The sequence below is a fragment of the Pelobates fuscus genome, chromosome 1 (genome assembly GCF_036172605.1).
Source record: "Pelobates fuscus isolate aPelFus1 chromosome 1, aPelFus1.pri, whole genome shotgun sequence".
Lineage (NCBI taxonomy): Eukaryota > Metazoa > Chordata > Amphibia > Anura > Pelobatidae > Pelobates > Pelobates fuscus.
In genome coordinates, this window is record NC_086317.1 from 89,671,228 (window position 1) to 89,695,180 (window position 23,953).

General features: G+C 39.6%; 1 protein-coding gene across 3 annotated transcripts in view; it reads right to left on the reverse strand.

The window, feature by feature from the left end:
* Positions 1-4,428: 4,428 nt before the first annotated feature.
* NSRP1 (nuclear speckle splicing regulatory protein 1) overlaps positions 4,429-23,953 on the reverse strand; it is a 40,565-nt gene continuing 21,040 nt past the window's right edge. The window contains exons 1-6 of one of the 3 annotated variants that reach the window (XM_063450039.1): positions 13,912-13,968; positions 13,015-13,128; positions 12,712-12,840; positions 7,921-8,128; positions 7,202-7,310; positions 4,429-5,597 (exon numbers count right to left, since the gene is read on the reverse strand). In XM_063450039.1, the coding sequence (XP_063306109.1) occupies positions 4,679-5,597; positions 7,202-7,310; positions 7,921-8,128; positions 12,712-12,735 (1,260 nt within the window). In that variant the 5' untranslated portion in view covers positions 12,736-12,840; positions 13,015-13,128; positions 13,912-13,968 and the 3' untranslated portion in view covers positions 4,429-4,678. Of the gene's footprint in view, positions 5,598-7,201; positions 7,311-7,920; positions 8,129-12,711; positions 12,841-13,014; positions 13,327-13,911; positions 13,969-23,953 lie in introns of those variants that run through there. The other 2 variants (XM_063450037.1, XM_063450038.1) reach the window with 2 other exon arrangements.

The following is a 23,953-nucleotide window of genomic DNA, read 5'->3' on the forward strand; positions in this document are numbered from 1 at the left end:
CCACCCACCGCGCAGGGGTGGGGGCCAGGGGGGGAGGACAGTAGGTCCCCCCTCCTTTTTGTTGTATTAGGGCCCCCACCCACCGTGCAGGGGTGGGGGCCAGGGGGGAGGACAGTAGGTCCCCCCTTATTGTTTTATTAGGGCCTCCACCCACCGCTCAGGGGAGGGGGCCGGGGGGGAGGACAGTAGGTCCCCCCCCTATCTTTATTTAGGGCCCCCAACCACCGCTCAGGGGTGGGGGCCGGAGGGGAGGACAGTAGATTCCCCCTATCTTTATTTAGGGCCCCCACCCACCCCTCAGGGGTGGGGGCCAGGGGGGAGGACAGTAGGTCCCCCCCTTTTTGTTTTATTAGGGCCCCCACCCACCGCGCAGGGGTGGGGGCCAGGGGGGGAGGACAGTAGGTCCCCCCTCCTTTTTGTTGTATTAGGGCCCCCACCCACCGCGCAGGGGTGGGGGCCAGGGGGGAGGACAGTAGGTCCCCCCTATTGTTTTATTAGGACCCCCACCCACCGCACAGGGGTGGGGGCCAGGGGGGCGGACAGTAGGTCCCCCCCCTTATTGTTTTATTAGGGCCCCCACCCACCGCGCAGGGGTGGGGGCCAGGGGGGGAGGACAGTAGGTCCCCCCTCCTTTTTGTTGTATTAGGGCCCCCACCCACCGCGCAGGGGTGGGGGCCAGGGGGGAGGACAGTAGGTCCCCCCTATTGTTTTATTAGGACCCCCACCCACCGCACAGGGGTGGGGGCCAGGGGGGGCGGACAGTAGGTCCCCCCCCTTATTGTTTTATTAGGGCCCCCACCCACCGCGCAGGGGTGGGGGCCAGGGGGGGAGGACAGTAGGTCCCCCCTCCTTTTTGTTGTATTAGGGCCCCCACCCACCGCGCAGGGGTGGGGGCCAGGACAATAGGTCCCCCCCTATTGTTTTATTAGGACCCCCACCCACCGCACAGGGGTGGGGGCCAGGGGGGGCGGACAGTAGGTCCCCCCCCCTTATTGTTTTATTAGGGCCCCCACCCACCGCGCAGGGGTGGGGGCAGGACACCAGCCGCGCGCGGGGGGGTTATTAGGTTTTTCTTACAGCTATAGCCTGCTCACTGCTTGCTACACATGCCCCTACTCGCGATATATCGAGTAGGGGCATATTATTTACTAATACTAAGTAATCTTTACTTAGTATTAGTAAATTTGGCTGAAAGACCAATTTAGGTCTTTCAGCCTTTTAGTAGATAACTCCCTAATTCCCACGGTATCAGGGAGCTATCTACTAAGCGGCTGCAAGATGCAGCCGCGGCAATGAATAGGATCGGAGTTTCATTCATTAGAATGAAATTCCGATACGAACAAAGTACCGAATTGCATCCTAACACGAATGGAAAAACTCTTCTCATTCTGTTAGGATGCAATTCGGCAGTTTTGACGGCGTTCTGTGTAAGTGACAGGACGTTCGGCAATACTGACAGGAAGCATTGTGGGAACAGGGAGGAAAGCTAGGGATCATGAGAAAATTGCTCTGACCAGCGGAAATGAAGCACACTTTGCTCCTCTGCTGGTCAGAGCTGGTCAAGCGGAGGAATCCTCCATAAGGCAAAGAGTCCCTACTTTGTCTTATGATTTTAAAGAAAACTAAAGAAGACAGGAAGAAAAGAATAACAGATCCGGAGAGAGGGGGAGAAGAGGAAGAGATTGAGGAAAGTTAAGTTCGGCATGACAGTGCCGCTTTAATAAAACTGGAGTCTTGGTAGCAGTCATCTGGGCCCATCGCTTTGAGATTGCTGTCAAGGACATGCTTACAAGCTCCTCCGGTGTCAGAACTTAACTAGCGGCTTCGCCACGATCCGACACTTCCGAGTTCACGGACTATTGACACGCCTCCTCTGACGCGGCTTCCTCACGCTACTTAGAGGAACCACGCCAGACTTAAAGTGCTTGATTATTTTGAAGCTTCCTGATCAATCAGACCGGCTACAAACAAGCTCTCTCTTTCTACGAATTACGTGTACCGAACCTGGATTTTTGTAACCGCTGATCTCCATTCTCCTTCCAATTGACTCGGATTACCTTTGGATAATCTCTGCTTCGTAAAGATCATCATCATCAACGCAAGTTATATTGTTGGATCATTACCTTTCCATTGGCACTTCAGTTTTCCCTACATGTCTTCTTACTGAGATTAATTGTAAGTTATTATTGTATATACTACATGAACTTATTCACATGGATTCGTCTTATGAACTTTCTATATAAAAATAAGTCACTAAAATTATACTCGAGTTCCTTAAAGCTACAGGAACTCTCTCATCAACCTATCTCCATATTGTGTTCCTTAAAGCTACAGGAACTCTCTCATTAAACTATCTCCATATTGTGTTCCTTAAAGCTACAGGAACTCTCTCATCAAACTTTCTACATATTGTGTTCCTTAAAGCTACAGGGACTCCCTCATTAAACTATCTCCATATTGTGTTCCTTAAAGCTACAGGAACTCTCTCATCAAACTTTCTACATATTGTGTTCCTTAAAGCTACAGGGACTCCCTCATTAAACTATCTCCATATTGTGTTCCTTAAAGCTACAGGAACTCTCTCATCAAACTTTCTACATATTGTGTTCCTTAAAGCTACAGGGACTCTCTCATTAAACTATCTCCATATTGTGTTCCTTAAAGCTACAGGAACTCTCATCATCAAACTATCTTCATATTGAGTTCCTTAAAGCTACAGGAACTCATTGCATTCCTACATCTGCATGTCTCGTTCCTTAAAGCTACAGGAACTCTTCTCATCTAACTATCTTCATATTGTTCCCTTAAAGCTACAGGAACGATTCTCTTCAAACTTTATACATATCGTGTTCCTTAAGGCTACAGGAACCCTTCTCATCGAACTAAAATTATCTTAATTTTGTGTTCTTCACATTACGGAGACTGTTCTCATCAATCCACTATTAAAAAAACCTTATTTAAAAATTATTCTCTCTCTCCTAATTATTCTATTAAAACCTAAGGGTTCTCCTAATTATAATTCTACAGTTGAGTTCCACTCCAAATCCATAGGAAGTATTACATCCGGTATGCAAGCTTCGGCCCACTCCTACTACAGACACAGTTGAAGGAAGCGATAGCAGGGTTCTGGCAAGTTGGCGAGTCCTGTGAGTGCCACCTTACCTTTAGGTCACTGGCACCCTTGCCTGAGACTTTCCTTCTCTAGGTTTTAAGAATGCGGGAAAGACAACGGAATTGAGCGATACAAAGCTGGAGCACAGACTTTGGAGTTAAACCGTTTGTGAACAACACAGTAGATGGTGGCATGTTACATTTGTTACAAATTTGTTCCTTTTTCTTTATAATTGCTTGAGACACAAAATTAGTTTACATCTCTTGAAGGGAATTTATCATCTTTATCAAAAATAAAGGAATGATAGATGATACAACCAAATGAATAGTTTTGAAAATCGTCACTTCCTAAGCAAGGTGGTGAAAATTAAGAACGTGATGAGGCCTTTCCAGCTACAAAATCCACGAGGGAGGCAGACCTCCAGGAGAGATTACATTTACGAAATAGAAACTAAAATATTTTTTTATGCAGTCTTAATTTGTCTGGGAAGTAATGTAACAGCAACAAAAATATAATCCAGACAGGAAAACTAATAAAGTGGTAGGTATGCATTTAAAGGACCACTATAGTGCCAGGAAAAATACTTGTTTTCCTGGCACTATAGGGTCTCTAGGTCCCCCCACCCTTAGGGGTCCCCCTCCCGCCGGGCTCTAGGGTGAGGAAGGGGTTAAACACATACCTTTTTCTCCACCGCCGGGCTTCCTCGGCGTTGGGGACTCTCCGCCTCCTTTCCCGTCATCGGCTGAATGCGCATGCACGGCAAGAGCCACGCGCGCATTCAGCCAGCCCATAGGAAAGCATTCTCAATGCTTTCCTATGGACGCTGGCGTCTTCTCACTGTGAAAATCACAGTGAGAAGCGCGGAAGCATCTCTAGCGGCTGTCAATGAGACAGCCACTAGAGGCTGGATTAACCCATAGGTAAACATAGCAGTTTCTCTGAAACTGCTATGTTTACAGCAGAAAGGGTTAATCCTAGATGGACCAGGCACCCAGACCTCTTCATTAAGCTGAAGTGATCTGGGTGTCTATAGTGGTCCTTTAATCCTTGTAGAGTCAGAGATATGCCCAGAGAATCACTGTCCAATGTCTTTTGCACATATTTGCCACTTAACTGGTTAACTATGGCCAATCCCACTCTCCTTGTAAACACTTCTTCTGGTGTTTTTACCAGACACTGGTAATATTTTAACAAGCAAAGACTTCCAAACAATATGAAAAGAAGTCCATGGATATGAGCAGATGTTGGTACCAACGATTAAATTGATTTGACGGAAACAAAAACTAAAACTGAGAAGATATTCCAATTACAATCACTGCAGCATAAATACTTTTATTTGCACAAATCGTTACAACTGTTTTGAAAAACAACAAAAATAGAACAGCCTCAACAGGAAAGAATATATCAAATGGATTTTTGCATCCCTGTCTGATGAAACACCCTGCACCTAGACGTGTATTAAAAATATTGCCACAAATCTAGACACACAAGACTTGCTTCATTGAAGTAGTCCTCAATGTCCACTTAACACAACCACCAAAACCCCACTTTTCAATCATAACATTACTAGTCCTCCTCTTTTTCTACATATGCTTTGTTTCCAAATCTTGCCATTTGCCTTGCAAGATAACGGTCTCTGGCTGATAATACAGTCTCTTCGTTGGTACGCTTGGCAAACTTGCTGCTCATGGAGGAAGCCTGGTTTTGGGTTTCTTCCACCTTCTCGGAGTCTTCAACTTTGCGCTTGACGTCAGCAGGTTTTACATGAATTGTGTCATCATGATGCTCTGAGAGTAGTGGGCTTTTTTCCTTGTCGGATTTGTTTTTCTTATCTTTATCTGACCGGTCTCTCTTATCTGAATGTCTATGTTTTTCCTTGTCTGTCCTATCTTGCCTTCTCTCTTTTTCCTCCTTTTCTCTGTGTTTCCACCCCTGTTCCCTATACCTATCCCGATCCCTTTCCCTATCTCTGTCAGAATACTCTCGATCTCGCTCCCTTCTTGTATCCCTGTTTCCACCCTCATTCTCCTTTCTGTCTCTATCTCTTGCTCTGTAATCTTGCTCTTCCCAAGCCCTGTGTCGATCTCGGCTGTTGTAATCCCAATGCTGTTGTCTTTCTTCATATTCTCTGTCGTAATCTCTGTATTTTTGATACATGTCTCTCTCTGACCGACCCGTGCCACTAGCTTCCTTGTGTCTGCCCTTTTGTTCCTGGTACTCCTCTTCTTCGGTGGAAGAACTTGAACGTCTAGTTTTTTTCGTAGCTTTGTGGCTGTCGCCTTTTCTTTCGTCTTTATCTGGCTTGCTCTCAGGGGCTGCTTTCTTTTTATCGGGTGTGCTCTCTTCCTCACTAGACACACTTCCCAAATCACTATCAGCATCTATATTTTCTTCCATCTTCACGTTGCTTGTTTGCGCTGGTATTTCTGCACCGCTCTCTTGGTTGTGTTCATCGGAATATCCTTTTGACTTTTCCAGTTTTATTCTAAAGCAAGCAGGAAGAAACAAGACAAAAACACTTTCAAGTAACAAATGTTAATGCATATTTGCTTGATAGTGGAATAGATTACTTTAAGTTAACATTTTTAGTTTTGGACTTGAGGTAAGTAGCTCAAAATTTTCCCTTTTTACTGAACAACCTAAGACAGGAGCCAGTGCCCAATAAGTAAATAAATGAATAAAATGTGTCTGCGTTTTAGGTTTTACATATATTCAGTACAAAGGATGGTTTGTTTCTTATATGCCTCTTTAACGTGAGGCATTAGAAATCAATCGGATTTTACCAAATCTGAGGATTAATCAATAGACTTATCATCCAGGAAAACCAGCACTGAGATTTTTACTTTATTGCTTAGCTTGTATATTTGGGGTAATGATAAAATCAAGTGTTGCTCAGAAAACATCCTTAAAATTTGTGTTCATTTGAGCATCACCGGGTCATAGTTCCAGAATAATGGGTTGAATACCACCATCCACCGACTATTCATGTGAACTTGCAGCCCTATTTAATACCAAACCTGTATTTTTATTTCTATTTTTTTTTTAATTAGACCTACTGTGTTTTTAGTTACTATTTGTTATCTGTGCAGTGTGATTAACAAATTAACTAATATTTGAGTATTTTGAAGTAAACTAAGTGGTAAGTGGTAGGTAATGACTCTGTATAGATTATACATTAATGGTGGCACAGGACAACGGGAAAACATATGTAGAGCTGTAGATATCTTGGTGCCCCAGCATATTGTGTCTATGGTCTCAGCATATTGTGTCTATGGCACGCAAATATCCATCTGTGGGCTAGTCTGCATCAACTGTTTTTGTATGAATTCTGACAATATTGTTGTTTTACAGTATCTGTGGCACAGTGTACACTTTACTGGTGTTTACATGTATGAGATTTGTTACTGTTACGTTTTCACCAATTTCTGGAAATTCAGGAATGCAGGATAATCTTTATATGCTACTTTTCAGTACTCTACAATTACTGGATTTCAAGTTTAAGAACAAATATTTAGATTAAGTTGTACATGCCTACAAAACTATAATTTCTACATGTATTCTACTACTCCAATGGATATTGTATGCCGCTGCCTGAGACATATTAATAGTGTAAATGCAGCATAACCGTAAGTGCCTCAATTTAACATTTGAAAAGGAAACTGGATTTTACTGTGCCTGTATCACCCTTTTGGGACTGTCATTCCATAATAAAATGCAAATTAAGGATTACGATGTAATTATTTCATAATTTGTGGTTCCTAGTCGACAGAGCCTAATTTGTTATCGCTAGTCTAGTGTTACATCTTCAATTTTTGTTTCTTCTGACTTAAGGAATTGTTGCACTTTAGCCTGGTTTGCTGATCCTCTAATGCAGGGTTCCCCAAACTCCGGCCCTCCAGATGTTGCTGAACTAAAACTCCCATGATTCTATTTCATTCATAGAATCATGGGAGTTGTAGTTCAGCAACATCTGGAGGGCCAGAGTTTGGGGAAGCCTGCGTCTAATGTCTCACAATAACAGAAAAGGATAGGAGAAGGCTCTCTAATCATCACACAACCATAAAGAGGGTAGAAATTTAAACATCTTACCCAGGATTACGCAAGCTACACTCGGGGGTTTCCTCTTCCCCAACAGTTTGATTTAACAGATGTCTGTAGAAACCACTAAGGTCCTTTTGTTTTGTCACATCAAGAGAAGCTGTAACCAAGCAAATAATAGAAGATAAAGATATATTTAAAACACAAAGGGTCATTCAAGGCACCATAACTAGTACAGTACAGCAAATCAAAATAATAATAAATGAACGGCCAGCATGCACAGTAAAATGCTGAAGTATTTACAAAGTTCACTAGACTCAGCAGCTGAACTTGGCAGTATCCCTCGTAAGGTAATTCTCAGAAAAGGTAAATGGTGAAGTGATGGAAAGAAGAGATGTCTAGCTGCTCATTAGGAATTGTAAAAACAGCATTTCTGAAATAGGGGAAATGGGTATATAAAGCTCTGCACAAGTGTGAACCAAATTGGCTCAGATGTTGGCTCAGATTTTAGGTAGAAACAAATGGAAGGGATTCTGAAATCAAGTCTTAAATCGTTGTTTTTTTTTCACATCAGTAATTTTATGGACCTTGCACTTTTCACACATCGTGCATCACATCAAGGCTGCAGGAAAGAAGTGACGGTAGTGATTCTGTCGTACACTTAGACCTGTCAGGTAGCAATAAGTGGGATGGTGTATAATGGGAAACCAGGTATTAATAAAGGATGACGATTAAGGACATATAGGAATTAAACAATGATAGGATTGTACCCTCCATCTCTGCCTGCCTTCTCTCTTGTGCTTCTTCTTCAGCTTTCTCTTGTAATCTTTTTTTGTAAGCAGATGTGACAAAAGCTTCCTTGTCCTGGAACTCCTCTCCTTCCATTTCACGTTCCTTCTGGATCTTCTTTTCCATCCTTTTCTCCTGTTCCTTCTTCCTCACCTCCACTGCTTGTAAGATATTCTGGATATATTTAGGCTGGAAACAAAGAAGGCAAATGTGAGATTTAGAACAATCTACGGGCTATGATTGTATGATGTAACAGTTTATTCAATATGTTGTGTTGATTCATATATCATTATGTAAAATAATTGACACTTCCAAACTAGTAAAGTCAAGTGTTCTTTGTATCATTCCACAGTGGATATGTGACTTATAATGGCTGTGTTATAATGGCTTTGTAAAAATCACTGAAGTTTTGAGACAGACAATAACTCACCACATGCACAATTTGGATTATATTGCTCATTGAGATTAAGCCAAGCTGTAGCAGAGTACTTGGCTCTGCCACTATCAGTACTTATGCCATAAAGTCCTGTAAATCAGACCCCCACAGACCAGAATGAGTGGCTGCTAATTGGTGGAGCCATTTCCTGGTCAGGACGGGGCATGCCACTGAAAGGTTCTTAAAAATGGTAATTGTTTTGCTTAATGTTTTTAATACATTATCTATATATAAAAGAGGAGCTAGGAGTCAGTTTTGAATATTTAGTTTCTGCACATATGCCAGCCATTTTAAGACAAAGTAAATAGACAGTATAATTGGTTGATTTTAATGCGATGCACACTTGAGTCCTTCACCTTATAATTTTCAAATGTACTTTGTATTTCTGAGCCTGACGTGTAGACATGGGAGTTAATCTCTCTCAGATAAAAAGGAAAGTAATTCAAACCTTGCATGTAACAATATTTTTCTAAAAGTTATTATTTAAAGGGACACTCCAGGCACCCAGACCACTTCTGCCCATTGGAGTGGTCTGGGTGCCAACTCCCACCAACATTAACCTTGGAAGTGTAATTATTGCAGTTTTTATAAACTGCAATATTTACCTTGCAGGGTTAAATCCTCCTCTAGTGCCTGTCTATCAGACAGCCACTAGAGGGACTTCCGTGTTCATAGAACACGAAAAGTGTTTTAACCCCTTAAGGACCGGACTGTTTTTGCGATGTTGTACATTTGCGACCAGGCATCTTTTTACACTTTTGTGGTGTTTGTGTTTAGCTGTAATTTTCCGCTCTCTCATTTACTGTTCCCATACAAATTATATATTGTTTTTTTCAGGACAAAAGGGGCTTTCATTACATACCATTATTTATATAATCTCATGTAATTTAATTTTTTAAAAATGAAAAAATATGATGAAAAATTGAAAAAAAATACATGTTTTTTGACTTTTATGTGAAAAATCTTTTACTCATCTACAAAAGCGAATGAAAAAAACTGCTAAATAGATTCAAAATGTTGTCCTGAGTTTAAAAATACCCAGTGTTTACATGCTTTTTGCTATTTTTTTGCATGTTATAGGGCTATAAGTACAAGTAGGATATTGCGGTTTCAAAACATACATTTTTAAAATGTATCAATAGTGACATTGTAACACTATTATCTGTCATAAATCGCTGAACAACACCCCACATGTACATATTTTTTTTAAAGTAGACAACCCAGGGTATTCAATATGGGGTATGTCCAGACTTTTTTAGTAGCCAGTTAGTCGCAAACACTGGCCAAAGTTAGCGTTCATATTTGTTTGTGTGTGAAAAAAGTAAAAAACTAAATTGAACGCTAATTTTGGCCAGTGTTTGTGACTAAGTGGTTACTAAAAAAGACTGGACATACCCCATTTGCAATACCTTGGGTTGTCTTCTTTTGCAAATGGTATGCCATCATGGGGGTAATTATCATTCCTGGGCTACCATACGCTCTCAAAGGCAACGTAACCAACCTGGCCATTTTCAATGTAAAAATATTTGACCCATATATTTGACCCTGTAACTTTCAAAAACGCTATAAAACCTGTACATGGGGGGTACTGTTATACTCAGGAGACTTTGCTGAACACAAATATTAGTGTTTCAAAACTGGAAAATGTATCACAACAATTATATCATCAGTAAAAGTGCTGTTTGTGTGGGAAAAATGCAAAAAAGTCACTTTCACTGACAATATCATCACTGTGATATGTTTTACTGTTTTGAATCACTAATATTTGTGTTCAGCGAAGTCTCCCGAGTAAAACAGTACCCCCCATGTACAGGTTTTAGGGTGTCGTAGAACGTTACAGGGTAAAATACAGTGATAGCAAATTAAATTCTCTGGACTTTCGGCCTGGGTTGGCAGGTAGGTCCCTTAAATTGCAATCAATAAAATAACTTAATTATGTAAAAATATTACATAAATACGCACGTAGAATTTAAATATATATGCATAGTCTACGTGTATATTTATATAATTATTTATGTAAATTTTGTATATGGACATATGAATAGTTCGTATTCTTTTTATTTATTTATATATACAATTTCATTCTAAGTGTATTTTGATATAAATATATATATATTAATATCAAAATACAGTTAGAATAAAATTTCGTATAGATATATAATTTTTTTTTACATTTTTATTATTATTTTTACATGTTTAATTTAATTTAAATTACTTATTATTTGTATTTTATAATAATATATATATAGTTATTATATATATTATATATATACACGTGTGTAATTTAATTATAAGTGTATTTTTATATTAATATATGTACATATTAATATAAAAATACACTTAGCATGACATTATATATATGATATATAGACATATATTATATAGGTATAATATATGTCTATATATCATATATAATAATAATTTTTTTTTATTAACTATAACTTTAATATTTTTTTTTGATTTTACACATGCAGAGAGACTGCCTGTCAGCACAGACAGTCCCCCTGCAGGCAGACACATGGACACCTATTGTGACCATGTGGTCTCCCTGTTGGGCGATCACATGGCCACAGGGGTCCTAATTCGCCATGGGGAGACTGTCTGGGCTGCAGGCAGTCTCCCCACAACGGGAGCACCGCCGATCGCCGCCGGGGGAACGACGGCGATTGGGTAAGTACATTTTAAATTTAGGACGGTTCAGGACCGTCGTCGGTCGGCAATGAAAAAATGCCGATGACGGTCCTGAACCGTCCTACATCCTTAAGGGGTTAAACAGCGCTGGAATTCCTCCCGCTATGCATGAGGACCTCCAGCTTATTCGGAAGCCCCATATGAAAGCACTGCCAAGCCTCACTAGCAAACCAGTAACCAACCTCCTGCTGATGATGATTTGCATTAACAATGAAACAGCTGTTCATGAGTGGTTCACTGGCTTTGCATATTTTCCCAAGTTGTGTTTCAAAGCTGTTGTATACAGCAAACACAGACTCAAATGAATCCATGTTTAAAATGGAATGAGGCAAAAATGTGATTCATTGTTGAACTAATTTGCATATGCCCACCCAGAATCCTTTACCGTAGTAACATCACTGCAAATATATATATATATATATAAAAACATTAAGCAAAACAATTACCATTTTAATGAACCTTTCAGTGGCATGCCCCGTCCTGACCAGGAAATGGCTCCACCAAACATAAGAGCACAGCAATATGGAGTGTTGCCGTCGTAACAGTGGCAGTGCTGTGAAAGCTAAAACCGATGTGTGTTTGTGTATATATATATATTTGTATGTGCATTTATACCCAAACACACACAGGTTTTAGCTTTCACAGCACTGCCACTGTTACGACGGCAACACTCCGTACTGCTGTGCTTTTGAGAAGAGCCTTCACCCAGCAGAGGTGAAGGCTGAGAGCCTCTACAATACCATCGGACCACCGGGGAATGCTGTGTCCCCCATACCTAGATACAGGAGATACTTCCCTAGAGAAAAGGGAATAAACGTTAAAATAAATAAAAAGCTGCTACTTACCCCTCCCAAAAAAAAACTACCATATCCTAACCCACAATGCACTCCTTACACACACACACACACACACACACACACACACACTGCAACCCCTTACGGATACACACACAAATGCACAATGCAACCCCTTACAGATACATACACAAACACAGAAACACACAATGCATCCCTTACACACTACATACACAAACACAAACTGCTTCCCTTACACACTACATACACAAACACAAACTGCTTCCCTTACACACTACACACACAGAAAAATACAATGAATTTCTTACACACGCAAAGACACACACCTTAAACACTGGACACACAGAAACACACAATGGATCCCTCACACACACACACACACACAGTAACCCACAATGCAGCCCTTACACACAAACAATGAATCCACTATACGCACACACTTCATTCTTTAAAAAGACACACATTGCACAATATATACACACACATTTTATAAACACGCACATTAACTCTACAATAACACACCACACATATACTCCACTCCCTGTGAGTGGACTCAGGTGTGGGACCTGTGGGTGGGATCAGGGACGGACCCTGTGGCCCAGATACTGAACTGTGCAGGTTGCCCCCCAAATATCTTATTGAGACCTGCCTACATTAGTAAACTATCTAAACAACATCCTGGATTTAAAATCCTGCAGAATAGCTATGCCAGGGTGTTTATAAATGTAATGTCCAGCACTTTTATTGCACAGGGAAGTATTTTGGAAATGCACAGCTATACGATATGGCATTAAATACACAAAATGGCATGACATTGACCAGAATCTCACCTTTTTGTCCTTGCCAGCCAGCATTTTGGCACTACTCTCCTCCTTCTTCTTCTGCAAGTCCTCGTATACATTATCATATTCATATACAGAGGAATCTTCCTCAAGAGCTTTCTGGATTTCCAACTTGGTCTTGAATTAGGAAAAAACAGCTTATGAGCTACTCAAAATATCATTACAACTTCAATAATATAGAATGTTACATCTGAGTCCATAAACACTGTTAAAGTAAACACACTTCCTGCCTACTTTTAGACTAACTTTAGATTACTTCACTCAACATTAACTAAGGCAATGATGGCTAACCTTGACACACCAGAGACTTGGGAACTATATTTCCTAAGACGCTGTCAGGAATCACTGCTTGAAGAAATACTGGACTAGTCATCAATGTCAGGGTTTGTGTTATCCACAGGTGCCCTACACAATAAATACTAGACTATTCATCAATGTCAGGGTATGTGTTACCCAAAGGTGCCCTACAAAACAAGTAATCAGCAAATATCAGGTGGGTCAGAATCAAAGAGATTCCATAACAGGTTCCATAGTGGCACAACAAGCAGTGTACAGCAGCAGAAAGTGAGACCCAGGGGTTCAGGTCCCACCAGAGTTAGGTTTCCTGATAAGTACTGATATAGGACTCAAATATAAATCAGCGTAAATCCCAGGGACGGTTACGGTAATCACTGGAGCAGGCGAGTATTCAGTTGTGCTGAGCAGTATCAAAGGGGTAAGGGATAAGAAGAAGACAATGAAGCGGATTAATAAAATGTACAGGAGCAAAGTTACAGTTTCTTTCAAAAAGATGGCGTGCTGGAAAAATGTGTCCCAATAAGGTGCACAGATTCCTGGAGATTGAAAAAATGTACAAAGTAAACTAGGGAGAACCCAGATATACATTCTTTGCTCTTCTGTCAATAAATGTTCTGGGTTCAAAATCTATATTCTATTTGCTTTGAAGGCACCGTTTAGTTAAGAAGCAAGGCTTCGAACTTATATTCCTGTTTGAGCTTGGAATTCAAGCTGAATATGATCTACAACAAAACCAGCTGCCTTATATGGTTTGGTAACCACCTTTGCCAAATAACGCAATACACTTTTACACGAAAAAATTGAGTTTTCTACATTTTATAGCACATCTGTGAAGCTGCACTTCTTACTCAGAAACTGTAAATAATAAAAAGTCTGAAATGTGTCACTTACTTGTTTCATAACTCTCTTTTTTAAAGCTTCTTTTTGAAGGCTCTCTCCTACTGATGTCTAAAAAAAAAAAAAAAAAAGAAAAAAAAAAAAAAGAAAACGACAAAGAAGAAGAATTACATGGTGATATTGCAGTGAAATATTAAGAACAAGAGAGTACGTCTGAATACATTCCCAGTTTGAAAAGAAGGCAACAATAAACACAAGTAACCTTACTTACATTGTCTCCTTTCACTCTGTGATTGATGCAGGTCATACTGGCAACATACAAATAGATTTAGCCTATCCGTTTTTATGCATAAAGGTTTATGAAAGGCCATGGTTTACTTTTACATTTAACAGCAGCTCGTAGAGAACACACCAATAAAGAGCAAATATATTAAAAGGACACTATAGTCAGCAAAACAACTACAGCTTATTGTATTTGTTCTGGAGAGTATTATCATTCCCTTCAGGCATTTTCATGAAAAATGTTTTGTCAGAGAAAAGGCAGTGCCCTCTAGGGACACCTCCAGTGGTCACTCTTCAGATGGCCACTGGAGGTGCTTCCTGGTGCAGCACTGCCATCAAGCATCTCCACGTTCTGCATGATGACGCTGAATTTTTCACATAGAGATGCACTGATTCAATGCATCTCTATGAGGAGGTGATAATTGGCCAGGCCAGTGTTTGGCCCCATCTTTTTGAAGATTTTAGCAAATCAAATGCTTTCCCTATGGGAAAGCTTTGGATTGGCTGTAATCAGAAATTCTGATGATGTCAGCAAGGAGGTGGATCGGGGGCATGGCCAGCGCAAAATAAAGTGCATTTTATTACCTTTTACAAGGGTTAAGGGGGGTGAAAAGTCACCTAAATGGTGGTTTTAACGCTATAGGGTTCGGAATACATGTTTGTGTTTTTAAATTAGCAAACGGACAGAGAAGCTGTGGGGGTTATGGTGCTTGGAGTGTTCGTTCATCATGAATTACTCCAAAAAGGAATAGCAATGTCATCTTATGCAAATACACCCACTTTTAAAAAGATTAAACAAACCCTGGATAGCAGACGGACTTACAGACCAATGGCATGGGTTGACTGACAAAAGTATGGAATCCCTGGATGGGTGAATACACGGATATAAAGACTGAATTGATGAGTGCGAGTCTGTAGGTTGTCAGTTGAAAAAAAAAAAGGAAGAGGTCTCCTACACTCTATACATAACAAATGAAGTGAAATGTTTCTTGAGTTATCAAGATCATTTGTTATACAGAGAGGACAGCAGATTTCAACAAAGTCTAATAAAGAATTCACAGCCCATCTGTGTGCAGAGACTTGTTGCAATACATCTGGAGAGCACAACACACTTTATATAGGGCTGCCATGACAGACAAGGCTTTTCACCTAACTCTACTAATCTATATAATGCAGGTGGGATATGATGAGAAGAACCCAATTTATTTTGTATTCATTCTGCAACAGTTTCTACAGTAAGAAGTGACTAAAACAAACATTCTGGTATAACTCAAGCAGGCTTGTCTTTCATTATACCACCATTACAAACATATACACAGCTGGGTTGGATAGAATGAACTCATACAACAAAACAAATAGTAAAATAACACAGGGCCCTTATTAAAATTGGATGTTTCTACAACATAAAACAATATCCCTAGTACCAGCAGCTCTCACGTACAATGAATTAATACGTTTTAAACGTATAAATTATAGAGAGTTTAAATTATTCCCAATGCTTTCCTATGGACGCAATCGTCTTCCCACTGTGAAAATCACAGTGAGAAGCGCAGAAGCGCCTCTAGCGGCTGTTAACGAGACAGCCACTAGAGGCTGGATTAACCCTAGTGTAAACATAGCAGATTTCTCTGAAACTGATATGTTTACAGCAAAAAGGGTTAAACCTAGCTGGACCAGGCACCCAGACCACTTCATTAAGCTGAAGTGGTCTGGGTGCCTATAGTGGTCCTTTAAGTATGGCATTGTTGACTGGTTCTATAACCCCTTGCTCAAGGTGAGCTTCTTCAATGTGACATCTCCAGCAGAGCAGGTGGGCTTAGAGGACTATCCAGCTTTCATTTAAAGAATTGACCCCCCCAAAAATTACACTAAATAAAAATAAAAATAAAACAATGGACTTCACAGCTCCTTTTGCACCATACCCACAACAATCACATGTAGTATTTATGGTGCTTTGTATGTTTGTTTATTTGGGAATGTCGTGTGAGACTCAGCTCATAGTTAATACAGTGAAGGTCGGTTGAATTGAATAGGCTGAAATACTCAGATTGTGCAGTCTGGGATGAATTTCCACTTGTCAATTCTGCACTTGCTGATTTGTTTTTATCTCAATAACTGCAAATGTTTTCCTTATGTCTATAATTTCCATTGGCCACATAGATCTATCTATCAATTGGAGCACATAATCAGATCATGGAAACTTCTGTAAACAAATTGCAAAATAAAACAAGCAAGAGTTACAGAAAATTGAAGCCAGACTAGTTAAAAAAAGAAAAAGAAAAAAAACGACAATACCCTGTGAGAAATAAATATGTGTAAACATCTCCATCGATGAATTTGAGTGAGCAGATGCGAGAGTTGTAGTTATAGTCCATTACCGAGGGACTAAAAATAAATGACAGACTTTACCCTTTGCTATTGCATTACAGAATGACAATAGCGGGTGTCACCAGTAATAAAGAAGAACAAAAAAAATTGGAGTGGATTTTTTTAAACTAGTAGAGAATAACTTTATCGCCTGGCAATTTATTTATTTATATATATATTTATTTTTTTAAGAAGTATATTTAAAGTTTACTCCAAGCATCATAACCATTAAAGCCCTGTTTTCTGGCGTTACAACAGTTTGTCCTCCTACATGCACGGCGTAAGAACAGTTTAACCCCTTGAGACAACTTGGTTTAGATGTAATTGTGCCTGGAGTGTCCCTTTAAGCTAGAGTTGTTTGGGGGACTATGGTGTCCCTTCACGTTTTTCAGTAATTTCAGTTATAGCAGCTCTGGAGTGATCGGACCAGACAGGCTAGCATCTATGAGCCAGGGGCACACAACACTGATACAGGTTCACAGTAAGTGGTCCTTCCTTATGCAACTCTTGGTAGTTACTAACCACTACATACCGGGAACACCCCACAAGACTTGCCGTTTTGGAGATGCTCTGACCCAGTCGTCTAGCCATCACTATTTGGTCAAAGTCACTCAACTCTTTCAGCTTATCCATTTTTCCCGCTTCCAACACATGAAATTCAAGAACTGACTGTTAACTTGCTGCCTAATATATCCCACCCCTTGACACGTACCAATGTAATGATATAATCAATGTTATTCACTTTGCCTGTCTCATAACTACTTTACTCGTGCATAACAAGTTTTAAAAGAAATGACATACAAGATACAAGATACAAGGTACAGGTAGATTCTGATCAATAATTATATTACATTAATACAATTGAGCAGCTGTAAAATCACTAGTTCAAGATCAGACACTGAGCAAAATACTTATTTTTCTTTAATGAACTTTTAGTTGTGTGCACGGCCTTTCATAACAGATAACAAAGACTTAAACTAGCTTTATAATTATCCACATTGCTGCCCTAAGAGATTCAATAAGGATTATTACTGGCTGTAAAATGTCAGATAAGACTCAGAGTACCAGGCACCACTCATTTGTAAATAAAACAACTGCAGATGAATGTAACAGGGTTGAGATTAAGCTAAACAAAGACCAATGTTGCCAAAAATGCAGAGAATCTGCCAATATGTACGTCAACCTCAACGCAGCTTCGTCACAAAGGGAGGATTGGGATGCCTGGACAATCCAACATTTTCTCTCTTGTATGTCTGTAAATATTTAAGCATCTATTAAAAAAAAAGTTAGCTATATCTGCACAACGAAGATTGTGTTTTTAAGGAGCAATGCTGAAAACATTTCAGATGGGGTATTATTGCATCACTGCATTTTTCTACAACATTGAAACAGCAGCTGTTTAATACATTATTTTAAAAGGGTTAAAGGGACACTCCAGGCACCCAGACCACTTCTGCCCATTGGAGTGGCCTGGGTGCCAACTCCCACTACTCTTAACCCTGCAAGTGTAATTATTGCAGTTTTTTTATAAACTGCAATAATTACCTTGCAGGGTTAACTCCACCTCTAGTGGCTGTCTACTAGACAGCCACTAGAGGGCACTAACTGGTTCCTAGCAGCGTCGCTCATTTCCCCATAGGAAAGCATTTCAATGCTTTCCTATGGGGAGCGCTAATGCGCATGCGCTACCGCGCATGCGCATTAGGTCTCCCCGGCTGGTGGGTAGGATCAGTCTCGCCCACTGGCCGACGCAGTCAGAATGAGGAACGGCGTGGAGGGAGAAGCAGCGACGTGGGACATCGTCGCTGCCTCTGGTAAGTTACTGATGGGGTTTTCACCCCTTCAGTAACCAGGGATTCGGGGGTGGGAGGGAGAGGGGACCTGCAGTGCCATTGTTTTCCTGGCACTGGAGTTTCCCTTTAATAGCATATAATGTGAGTCACTATATAAACTATACATCTACACAGTGAATAGGGCAACACAGTATGGAAGCAAATTTCAGCAGCGCTATTTCAACATCTTACAGAAAAACCATTTGCCGTTATAGAAGAAGAGAAGCTTTTAGAGCAGATCTAAAGTTAGGGGTACACATATTAATAAACAGGATTTTATAATTAGATACTCGATGATGAGATTATTACATGTCTATGGTAAGCTAGAATGTATTCACTGTGTAGTAATGGAAACGACACATTAGAAAATAATGGAATCCAAGTGTTACCAGTCCGGTAACCAAATGGAATAAAAGAAGAGAAGAAAAAACAGGCACTAGATTGGACAAACTCCATTCCCAGGCAGCATATCAGCTACATAGAGTATTTCTTAAGAAAGGCTTTGGGTAGAATGTATAAGACCATGGTAAAGCCATGAAAATAGAAAGGCCGGATCTGATGCCAAGAATGAGGCCTTCTGCTAGTGAGAAAAGGCCAAAAGATCTTTCTTTTTATGCATAAACAAATATAATAAGGTAAATATTGGCTTAGTATAAAATGTGCTTTTCTGTTATTATTTCATTATATTGTATTAGACCAACTTTGTTGCCTAGTATGCACAGATTACATATATTGGACATTACACAAACATTAAGGAACAGTGTTGTACATAATGAAAAAAAAAGAAAAAGAAAAAAGAAATACATATATAAATAATAGTACATTTTCTCTTGAATGAGAGATAAGAAAGAGAGGAGGGAGGTGAAACCTGCGTGTCCATAGACTTCCGTTAGATTTGCACTTTTTACTTCTACAATGTCTCCAATAATCTTATTAATTCATCCCAAAAACCTGTATATCTGAGCCTTTTATTGCTGGGAGTTGGAATATATTTTTCCATAAGTAGTTGAGAACGTAATTGGTGTTTTATCAGACACCAATCAGGTTTAGATGGGTTTTTCCAATTCGTTGCAATAATTAGCTTCGTCCAAATATCTCTTTTTTTTTTTTTTTAATACAAGGTATATTAAGATGTAAAAGCATCAAGTCTGGTTTTAGGAGTATTGTACGTTTTAAGATTTTATGTAATTTTACTCAAACGTCCTGCCATAGTTCTTTAGTAATATGGAGAAAATCTGCCACCTTTGCCCCGCATCTCCAGCTATTCGAGAATTGAGTGAGACACATTGTTAATCTTTTTGGGGACTAGATGCCATCTATTTAAAATCTTAAAATGTAAGTCACTTCGATTTAGACAGTGAAGATTTTAAGTGTATAGTATAGTAGAAAGTTGGATTTTTAAATCAAATTTTTTGTGTCCTTAATGTTAATAATTTGTTCCTTTTCATGAAGCAATCTGAGATTTTTCACTATATAGGATCTGAAAAAAATCCTTATTAGGGAGTACTGATTTTGATTTTAAGTCTAAAAAGGTTTGGATTATTTCTGATTTGATTAGGTCAAAAGATCTTTCTTAACAGGTATCCAGGGTGCCATGGAGTGACCTGTATATGCTTTAGTGTAAGCAGCTAACTAACAACCATGCACTCCTGTACGGACTTGGAGCGACAAGAAGATGTGACATTAACTTTTGTGCAGCTTCAAAGTCAAGGCATTACACGATAAAGGTTGTCTAATGTAGCATGGTTATTGATATACACAGCTCAAATCAGAAGAATAGGAGTGCAATCATTAATAGGACGTTCTTCCTGTATATACCGCATAACTATAGTTTGGAAAAATCAATAAAGAACATTTCTGTAATCTCCTAATAGCCCGTTTAAAAGAACACTACTCCCAGCACCATAACCACTAGTACGTGCTGTAATGGCTATAATGTCAATAGTGGCCTGGCACCCCACCATTGTAAGCAGTCAAACTGGATTACATCATCTGGGTGCACCATAGTACCCTAAGTAAGCATTTACAAATTTGTCTGTCTGATTTAGGAGTTAGAGGGGAAGGAGGGGAAGAGTGGTCTTGCCCCATAGTAACGGAATTCTGGCAAAAAATGTATTGATCTCAGTTCTCAGATGCTACAGCGTAGAATGGATCTAGATCCTTGGGCCTGCCTCCGATCTAAACCCACGGAAGGCTTGACTACAAATGAACAAAAACACCTGAATATGACATACTTAGCTGCCCGCAGGGCTTTGGCACAGAAGTGCTCTGAGGCACCTCGGTTTTCCTTGGTAATTCAAAAAAATTGAAGATCACACCTGATGAAGTTAACAGCACTAGTTCGCAATTCGATATCTACATCAAGATCTTGAGAAAGACCCAAATGAGTCGAGATGCCGATCAAGCACTTTTGTAATGTAATACTAGAATAAACACTACTATTAAAATGCCTGAGTGCACCATTCCTTCATATATATATATATATATGAAGGAATGGTGCACTCAGGCATTTTAATAGTAGTGTTTATTCTAGTATTACATTACAAAAGTGCTTGATCTATATATATAATATACTTGAATAAACACTACTATTACTGTTAAAAGACCTGAGTGCACCATTCCTTCAATTCTATAATATATATATATATATACACACACATTATTATTATTATTATTATTATTATAGGTATAAATATATAGCCCTAACTAATTCCGCAGTGCTTTACAATATTATAAAAGGGGGGCAAATTTACAATAAATGAGACAATTACACAGTGAAACAGGAACAATAGGTAGAGGAGGACCCCGCTCAAACAACCTTACAGTCTAGATGAGGTGGGGTACAAATACACAACAAGGCAGCAAGTGTGACAGCCACCAAACAAGGTGGGAAAGTAGCAGAGCTGGAGGTGAGAGTGGCTCTTTAGGAGAGCAAGACACAGATTTGGATAAGTATAGATAAGTTACTCTGGGAGTCCATAAGACAGACAGACACACACACACACTACAGAGTAAGAAAAAACAGAGAGGGGAGAGAGACACAAGGGGTGGTAAGAGACAAAAGAGATAAGATACATTAAGGAGGGTGGGGGGAGACATAAGGGGGTTAGAAGGCCACATAAGGTGTGATTAAGACTCAAAAGCATGAAAATAATGACAAACAGGGGGTACAATATGCAAAAAGGAAAAAGAGAAACAAAAAGATGGCAATATGTACAAAGAAGGTGAAAGGATAAGTAACATGGGCAAAAAGTGGGTTAATAGACAGAGGTGTAGATGCGTTTTGGGGGAGGCAAAATGCTTCTTCACCTGTGTAGACAAAATTCCTTGCACTGGCCCTATATTTAACACATTACCTCACTGCTGTCATATTTACCAATATATTTAAAACAGTAAGAAATGTATACAATAAAATATTTTGAAAATAATTAGCATGTATTACCTTTTCTTAGCTTTAAGACATACATACATACACACAAACCTATATACTGAGATTAATTATACATCAAATAAAAATAATTATACATCAATATCCTAAATAATACATATTACATAAGCAAATTGAAATGTGTTATTCTTGTTGCTTCACATGGCTGCATTTTGCCAAAGGATTAACACACTATAGTAGAGCACAGGTAGCAGGTTTAAGAGCGCACCTGTCCTTTTATAAGCAGGAGTGTCAGTCTATAGAAAAACAAGTCTTGACAATACAAACACTCCACTGTCACGAGTTTATAGTGACAATTTCCTGTTATACAGGGACAGATATCAATTTCCTGTACCATTTATATTACTCTCACTTATCAACAGGTCTTTTATTAAAGGTTTTCGAGCCTGACAACAATTATGCCAGGTCTATTTGTTCACATAAAAGCTTTTCTTTTTCTTCTACAAAGCGTTCCTAGCTCTGTTATTTCAAGGTAGCAGCATTTTCACCTTCAATGTTTGTCTCATGACTGGTTTCTTTGTATACAAGCAGAATGGAGTTAAAATAATATACTGATGCCAATAACTGTACATGATTAGCAATGTCATTAATTTTGGTTTGTTGCATTCATGGAACAAGACAAAGTGATAGCATATTGCTTCTGGCAGAAAAGCAAAATGTTTATAAACTTTAAAACCCCAAAGGGCTTATCAAGTTGTATAGTGAGATTACATACACTGAAACCATAACCACTGCAGCAAGCTGCTTGGAGTGTTACTTTAAAAAGATGAATGGCTGATGGAGTCATTTACCTTTTAAAGGAACACTCCAAGCACCATGCTGTAGTGGTTATGGTGCCAGGAGAGCCCTAGCACTGGCTGAGAGTGTCAGATGGCTCTATCCATCAGAAGCAGTGCCGAGCAGAAGACCCCAAGTAAGAAGTCAAACTGTTCTAAAAGAGTGTGTTGTATTGGTTATGGAATTTTTGCCAACATGTAACAGACTGTTTATTTTGTATGTTTTTAAGCATTGGCAATTTATTATAGATATGAATGAAAAAAAAAAAAAGGGAACACTCTGGTAACCATAACAACTTAGTCTAAATTACATTGTTATGGTGTTAGGAGTCCCCTGGCCGCACTCTTACCCTAAGGGGTTAAACCATTCTCAAAAAAATCTAAGAGGTATGTTTCTTTTTCCCAATGGGAAGCCACTGATTGAAACGGAGCGTCAGCTGATCGCCAGCGTTTATGGTGACTGGAGTGTCTATTTAATGTTCTTGATGATTACTTCACTGTTACAGCTATGCTCAAATGTTCTGTTTGCAGAACATTTATAAATCTTTCGCATCATGCAGTAGTATGATTATTTGAGTGACAGCCATCAAAGACACGAGGCTCACTAGCATACCTTAATAATATGAGTGATTTAGAACCCCACAGATTTCCTCCTTAATTTTCTTACAATTCTATGTTCCATGTAAAGGAACACTCTAAGGTCAAAAACTGTATGTATGCATGTAGTGCTGCTATAACAATGATTTATTACTAGCCATTGTTCTAAAGCAGGCCTATGAAGCTTTCAGACTTGTCACAAACTATTGCTTGTTTGTTTATATTGCCTTTTAATGAAACATAGCTGGCACGGTTTACTAAGGTTTTTTGTCGTTTTTTTTTTTTACTATGTTGACACACTGTATCAACAAACAATTCCCTTGTTTGAATGAAAGAAACTAGTACAAAAAGACTGCAGATAAAATAATATAAACTGAATTATACTGCAATTTTGCAGTTTAAACCTGCTTGGCAGTGGGTATCTTTTATAAATGTGTTATAACCAAGATCTACTTTTCACTATTAAAGGGACACTATAGTCACCCAGACCACTTCAGCTCAATAAAGTGGTCTGGGTGCCAGGTCCCCCAGGTTTTAACACTTCAGATGTAAACATAGCAGCTTCAGAGATTGCAGGGTTAACCCCTTAACGCCGTTACGGCGTGCTATGCCGTCACGGGTTAAGTGGGCTTTAACGCCGTTATGACGGCATAGCACGCCGTAACGGCTTGCAGCCCCAGGAGGTAAGTTATACTTACCTCCGCCGCGATCCGCTTCGGGAGGACTGCCTCACAGCCCAGGCAGCCCTCCCACGGCAAATCAGGCCCCCGGGGGCCATGTGATCGCTCTCAAAG